General features: G+C 51.3%; 1 protein-coding gene across 2 annotated transcripts; it reads left to right on the top strand.

The window, feature by feature from the left end:
* The first annotated feature begins 571 nt into the window (after positions 1-571).
* On the top strand, positions 572-3,987 carry Trir (telomerase RNA component interacting RNase). Of its 2 annotated transcripts, XM_027955185.3 has the most exons (3): positions 595-988; positions 3,203-3,280; positions 3,569-3,987. In XM_027955185.3, exons 1-3 carry the CDS (start codon positions 647-649, stop codon positions 3,674-3,676), a joined length of 528 nt encoding a protein of 175 aa, XP_027810986.1. In that variant the 5' UTR covers positions 595-646; the 3' UTR covers positions 3,677-3,987. The 2 variants fall into 2 exon arrangements, with proteins under 2 accessions (XP_027810987.1, XP_027810986.1); XM_027955186.3 differs by lacking the exon at positions 3,569-3,987 and having other exon boundaries at positions 572-965; positions 3,203-3,279.
* Positions 3,988-7,056: the final 3,069 nt, after the last annotated feature.

Here is a 7,056-nt window from a genome sequence, read left to right on the forward strand (position 1 = left end):
CTCCAATCTAGAAACATCCTCCTTTCATTTGATTACTCCTGCCCATAAAAAAAAAAATAACCTTATTCTTACATAAGGACCCCAACTCCATGCCAACTGTATTCTATTCCCAGATAATGAGAGTCATTCCAGAGGCAAGTGTCCAACTCAGAGACACCCCTACTTCCTAGATCTCGGTATGAAACCAAGTTCCTATGTGACAGCTGAGCATGTGCTCAAATGGGACCTCCAAACAGGGTCTTTTTACTCACAAAGACTATCCGTGGTAGCAGAAGAGAATTCTAGCCATGAAAAGCTAATGCGTTCCCCCCAATCCCTAGCGGGAACCCCACTTCGGAAAACAGTCACAGCCCCAGTGTCAGACGATGGTCCCATTCCCCAGAAGCCTCTGTGTGCAGAACGCCAACCAAGTACCGCTATTTTATAAAGACACCCTGGGCCGGCGCCTCCAGGTTGCCTACCGGGTCAGGTCATACCCTCTTTCGCTCCGCCCCAGGCCCCGCCCCAGAACCCGCCCCCTCTGCGGACGCCTGAGGACCCGGACCGCTCGTCCCGGCATGCATTGTTCCTAACGAAGCAAGTCGGGCGCCAAGCGCGGGGCCGAAGCGGCCTTCCCGGAGTCCTTTGCGCGGCACCTGGCGACAAAATGGCTGCCCGAGGGAGACGGGCGGAGCCTCCGGGCCGGGAGGCGCCAGGCCCCGCGGGCGGCGGCGGGAGCCGATGGGCTGAGTCGGGGCCAGGGACGTCACCCGAGAGCGGGGACGATGAGGTGTCGGGCGCCGGTTCGAGCCCGGTGTCGGGCGGCGTGAACTTGTTCGCCAACGACGGCAGCTTCCTGGAGCTGTTCAAGCGGAAGATGGAGGAGGAGCAGCGGCAGCGGCAGGAGGAGCCGCCCCCGGGCCCGCCGCGACCCGACCAGCCGGCTACCGCAGCTGCGGGCCCTGGGGATCCGAAGAGGAAGGGCGGCCCGGGCCCCACACTCAGCTTCGTAAGGAGCCGCGGGGGTGGGGGCGGGCGCCAGGGCCTGCCTTGGCCGGGGAAACGGGGCCCGAGGATGGGAACCAGTATCCAGATCCACCCTGCGCCCCGAGGAGGGGGCCATCCGGGTCACCCGCCGAGGACGTGGGGGCGGGCTTGGGGACCCCCAGATCCTATTCCGCGGAAACCAGGAACCGCGAATTCAATTGGAAGCCGCACACTGGGGTTAGGGAAATCTGGATGCCAGGATTTCCGTTGGAGTGGTACCGGGACTTTGGATACTGGAACCACTCCCAGCTGTGGGGAAGGGGGGAAAATTCAAGTCCCGCTTCTGAGCTGGGTGCCTTAGACTCAGACTGCTGACCGCGTTCTTAGACTGCTTGACTTTTCTGGATCTCATTCAACCAGTGTCCATTTATTGAGCATCTTACCTTATGTTGGGCATTGTGCTACGTGCTGGGGATGCAGTGGAGAGCTGCTGGGCTGGCCTGCCCTCTTTGTCTAGTGCGAAAATGGACATTATCACATCTTCTGATGTGGTGAGGGTTCCATGAGGTGATCCTGGAAAAGTGGTTATCACAGGTTGTCTTATAGGAAGGACTAACCCAGTGGTTCTCAGTTGAGGATGATTTCTCTCACTCCCACATTTGACAAAGTCTGGAGACATATTTGGTTGTTAAAACTGGGGAGGAGGTGCTAGTGACATCTATGGGTAGAGGCCAAGGATGCTGCTTGACATCCTACAATGCATAGAACAGTCCCCCTCACCGCCAATAAAGAATGATCCAGCTCAAAATGTCATAGTGACAAGTTGAGAAACTATGTGGTAAGTAAATGGAACATATATTGATCGTCAACTCTGAGTTTGCTTTGCTTCTGGTGTTGAGATCAAAGCCTGTAGTGTGAAGGAAAAATTATTGATTTGAGATTAGGAGGATGGGGTCAGGTCTTGGATCCACCTGTGTGGTTTTAGTACATGATCTAATCTGTCCAAACCTCAGTTTCTTCGTCTATTAAAAATGGGTGTAAGGGCTGGGCGTGGTGGTACATGCCTGTAATCCCAGTGATTCAGGAGGATGAATTCAAGCTATCCTCAGCAATTTAGCAAGATCTAAGTAACTTAGACCCTGTCTCAAAATAAAATATGAAAAGGGCTGGGAATGTGTTGCAATGGTTAAGCATCCCAGTACCTGGGCTCAATTTCTGGTCCAAAAAAAAAAAAAAAAAAAAAAAAAATGAGATGGCTGGGGATGTAGCCTGGTGGTAAAGCACTTACCCAGCACGTAGGAGGTCCTGGGTTTAATCCCCAGCACTAAAAGGAGGTGGGAGAGAAAAAGGGACTTGAGAATAGTCCTAGTAGCACCTAATGCCTGGTTGAGGGTTGGTGGGACTGGATAAGGTTGCTGAAACCTGTTGCAGACCCTGGAGCTCTGAAAGGCTCTAGGCAAGGGGAGAAGGCAGGACACTAAGGTGTGAGTCCATAGTGAGACTTATCTTTGAGAAGGGGGAAGGTGTCAGGCCCTGGATTGTTGTGACAACTGTGGAGGCTGAGTACCCCTCCATGAATGGGAGCAGCAATGGTTGTCACTGCCTTTGACATTCATTTCTTGAAGGCCATCATAGCCACACCCTCAAAGACTAGGTGCAGGGGAGTCAGTGTTGCTTGGTGGTTAAGAATGCTCTTCTCCAGTGGCTTAGATGCACCTGAACCTGAATCCACTTCCACAGTTTGTCACCAGCACAAGCTCTCCTCAAGGACTGTTTCCTCATCTGTGAAATGGGGAAAGATGTAACCGTCATTCATCTTAGGGTAATTGTGAATATGGAAGGAGATAAAACATTCATAGCACTCTGCACAGGGCTTGGCATACAGTAAGTGCTCAATAAAGGGAGCTGTTGCTGCCTATGTGGTCCCTGCCACAGGAGGATGAGGCCTCTCCCATAGAGAGTAAGGACAGAGTTGGTCCCCACCGAGGTGGGCACTCCTTGGGCTCCCTGGGAGGGCAGCCCGGGGCCCAGGACTGCCTGGGCATCGTGGGCCCAGGGCAGGCGCTGAGTCGCGTGTGCTCCTCTCTGATTGCTGCGCAGGTCGGCCGGCTGGTGGAGCTAGGCGCGGCGTCGGGACAGGCCACCTGGCCGGGCTAGGAAGGTGTAGTGGGCCTCAGCACCGCCAAAGGCGGGCCCGGCTCCTGTAACCCTTGCAGTCTTCTGTCCCTTCACCCAGGTGGGCAAACGCAGAGGCGGGAACAAACTAGCCCTCAAGACGGGAATAGTAGCCAAGAAGCAGAAGACGGAGGATGAGGTGAGCAGGCTGCGGGGGCTTCCCTCCTTGCCTTTGCCTTCCAGCCTGTGTGCTGGTCAAACCCTGTCCCACATCCTGCCTTGGATGGGTATGCCTGGTGGAGTAGGAGGGCTTTTAACAAAGGCCCCTGATAACTTGACTTCACATATCTTTGCCTCAAAGCCAGGGAATGCCTTCTGGGTGATAGGGGCTGGGGGGTCACCGTCTCAGGACAGTCCTGACCCTGTTTCCTGGCTTGCGGGTCTGCCCCTGCCAACCCCCTCTTGTCTTCCACCTCCGCCCCCACAGGTATTAACAAGTAAAGGTGATGCATGGGCCAAGTACATGGCAGAAGTGAAAAAGTACAAAGCCCACCAGTGCGGTGACGATGATAAGACTCGGCCCCTAGTGAAATGACCCTTCCCCGCGTGCCCACGGCCTGGGACTCTCTGCGATGTACATAACTATTTAATGCAGCGGCAGCGGCGGCAGCCTTCCCCGAGGACTGGTACACAGAAGGAAATCGAGGTGCTCCCGCAGCCGCGGAGGATTCTCCAGGACTCTTTTTTTACCTTGAGCACTTGCCTCCTGAGACTTAATAGAACAGTGGTTTACTGTCCCCTTTCTTCCTGCTCCTTGCTCTCTCTGGCTCTCTCCCTCTTTTAGCCTCCTTCTCCCTCCCCTTAGCCATCACTTCTGGGAAGTAAAGAACTTGACTTAGTGCCGGAGCCCTGTGCTTGGTCTGTCTTCTTTGCGCTCGTGAAACTAAACGCCAGCGGGGCGCCCCCCCTCCCCATCAAGAAGCAGCACACCTGCTAAAGCTCAATGAAGGAGGGCTGTGGGGAGGTCTGGAGACAGGGGCACATCCCCTCCTCTTGGCTTAGACTCACCTCAAGACCCATCGGTCCTCCCCTCTGACCTTAGGTCCAGCCTCTTTATAGTCCTATTTTGACTGTGACAATGGGTGTAGTTAAGGGGTAGAGTGAGTGTCTATCACATGCAAAGGCCCTGGCAGCGCACACATACACATATAAATCGCCCATTTTGACTGGGCCGAAGTTACGTTGTGCATTCAGCAGATAATTCCTGAGTACCTATTCTAATCCAGGGCAGTTGCAGGTACCCAGGACCACAGCAATGAGCAGCAGGCCACTTCTCTTTGCACTTGTAGATAGAAAAAAGAACAAAAAGGGGAAGCCCTTTGGGTGGTGACTGCAAACAAGGATAGAGTAGAGGTTTGGGGGAGATGTCTATTTTTACTGACATTTGATCAGAATCCTGAGGGAGGTGAGGAAGGGTGTCCCAGGTAACCGGATCAATTAGCATAAAGACAGATCTGAGAATGGCTGACCCTGAATTGGGGACCTGAGGAAAGACTGGCAGCAGCTGAGGTGCTGGGAAAGCATGGAAGTGATGCCCCATCTGACTGCTCAGATTCTGCCCAGTGGTTTATGGGGTAGAGAGTGTTCACTCATGTAACAAATCCAAGCATTTGATTTCATGAAGATATAGCTACGCAAACATAAAATACCTTGTCCTTGTGGCTCTGACATTGAGTTGGGGAAGGGAACACACGAGAAATGAGTACACAGAACACATAAAATGGTTATACCTTCTACACAGGAAGGTCCCAAAGGAGAGTGGAAGAAGTGGGAATTTTAAGAGTTAGTTATGGATGACCCTCCTGAGATGACATTTTGTTCTAAATCCTGAAGGATGTAGGACAGGCAGGATGGTTCTTGGAAGATTCTAGGCAGAAGAAACAGCAGGTACCAAGACCCTTAGCTGAAACTGCCTGGCTTGACAAAGACACCACAAACAGGCTTTGGAGCAGGACACCTTCCCCTCTCCCTGCTAACACAGTACTTGTCTGGTTTATTTTCCATGAGGGCTCAAAGGTCCTCTGGGGAAGCTGAGATGGCCCAGGTGTGACTTTGGCCTGGGGGATGGCACTGGGGTGGTGGGAAGATACAGGAAGCTAATGGAGGCTTTCCTACCACCTCCTCCCCAGAAGCCAACAGCAGCCACTGGATCTTTAAAAAGAAACACAACGGGAGAAGTAGGTCGCCCCTGCAGCAGCTCAGCCTCTATTCTGGAACATCAAGAGACAGGAGGATCTGAAAGTCCAAGCACCTCCCTGCACAGCACTATCCCCAACCTGGGAAAAGTGAAGGGGGAGGAGAATCAAGTTCAGGTTTTGGTGAGTCACACAGCTCTGCCTTCAATCTATTTTAGTGCCTGTTGGCTGTGTGCTTTTGGGTAAATCACTTAGCCTTTCTGTGGTTCAGATCATCTATTTTTATACATAAAAGGGTAAAAATATAGAAGCATCTCTAAAATCAAGTTCTAAAAGTAAAGTAAGAACCTGAGCTGAGGGTGTAGCTTAGTAGTCGAGAACTTTCTTGGCATGCACAATACCCTGGGTTCAATCTCCAGGACCACATTCACATTGTTAACTAACCCTGACATTGTTTGAAACTGCTATTGCTTCTCTGATGAAGAAGCTGGGCTATGTTTTGTTTTTGTTTTTGTTTTGTGCTAGGAATGAAACCCACAGCCTGCTGCATGCTAGGCTAGTGTTGAGCTACATCTTGAGAAATGGTTTTTTTTTTTTTTTTTAAATGCTGACCTTGGGCTGGGGATGTGGCACAGTGCTTGTGTAGCATGTATGAGGCCCTGAGTTTGATCCCCAATACCATGAACAACAACTGACATTGTTGGGTGTGGTGGTGCATGCCTGTAATCCCAGGGTCTTGGGAAGCTGGGGCAGAAGGATCACAAGTTCAAGGCCAGCTGGGGCAATTTTGTGGGGTGGGGATGGTGCACACCTGTCCTCTCAAACGCTCAGAGGCTGAAGCAGGTGGATGGTAAATTCAAAGCCAGCCTCAGCAACTTAGAGAGGCCTTAAGCAACTTAGACCTGTCTCAAAATAAAATATAAAAAGGGCTGGGGATATGACTCAGTGAGCACCCCTGGGGTTTAATCACTGGTACCACTGTAGTTCAGTGGCAGAACACTCCTGAGTTTCATCCCCAGTAAAACAAAAACAAACAAAAACCCTCCAACCTTTAACTTGAAGTAAGTTTGATGAGATGCTCAGGAAAGAGGATGTTGTAAGCTGAGCTCCTGTTTGTCTCCCATCTCAGATTCACGATTGGGAATCAACACCCCGAGTTTCTTTTTATACAGAGGGCTTCTATTTGAATTGAAAAGTTTACCACTCATAGGGCTGCAGGGAGAACTGCATGAGAAAACATTTGCAAAATGCTTGACAGGTAGTAGGTGCTTAAGAAGTAGGGGGAAGAGCCAGGCATGGTGGCACTTGCCTTGAACCCAGCCTGGGCAACATAGTGACACCCCTGGAAATGGAAAGTGGGGTCAGCCTGTGGTACACCCCTGTAATTACAGCCATTCTGGAGGCTGGGGGCAGGAGGGTCCACAAGTACCAGGCTAGTCTCTGCAAATTAATGTGGCTCTCAGTAACTTAGACCCTGTCTCAAAAAAAAAAAAAAAAAAGGCTGTAGCTCAGTGGGAAAAGCGACCTTGGCTTCAATTCCCATTAAAAGTAAATAAATAATAATAAAAACATAAAGTGGGGAAATATGTCCTGATTCAGCTTTCCAATTTTCAATCTGGGGACCACAGAGAGCCAACCATGTGGACCTATTTACCAAGGGCCACTCTGTTCTGCCCATACTCCCTTATTTACACAGGACTGCTGGAAACTTGCCATATTAAAAGGAGGGGTTGAACATTAACAAATTGTCTCTTGCATCCCAAGCTTCCTCTCCATTTGA

This window comes from Marmota flaviventris, chromosome 1 (genome assembly GCF_047511675.1).
Source record: "Marmota flaviventris isolate mMarFla1 chromosome 1, mMarFla1.hap1, whole genome shotgun sequence".
In the NCBI taxonomy this organism is placed as follows: Eukaryota; Metazoa; Chordata; class Mammalia; order Rodentia; family Sciuridae; genus Marmota; species Marmota flaviventris.

Coding starts and splice junctions, on each gene's coding strand:
- Trir (XM_027955185.3), top strand. CDS start 647: ATGGCTGCCCGAGGGAGACGGGCGGAGCCTCCGGGCCGGGAGGCGCCA. Junction 989..3,202: donor CGGGCCCCACACTCAGCTTC/GTAAGGAGCCGC, acceptor CCCTTCACCCAG/GTGGGCAAACGCAGAGGCGG. Junction 3,281..3,568: donor AGCAGAAGACGGAGGATGAG/GTGAGCAGGCTG, acceptor CCGCCCCCACAG/GTATTAACAAGTAAAGGTGA.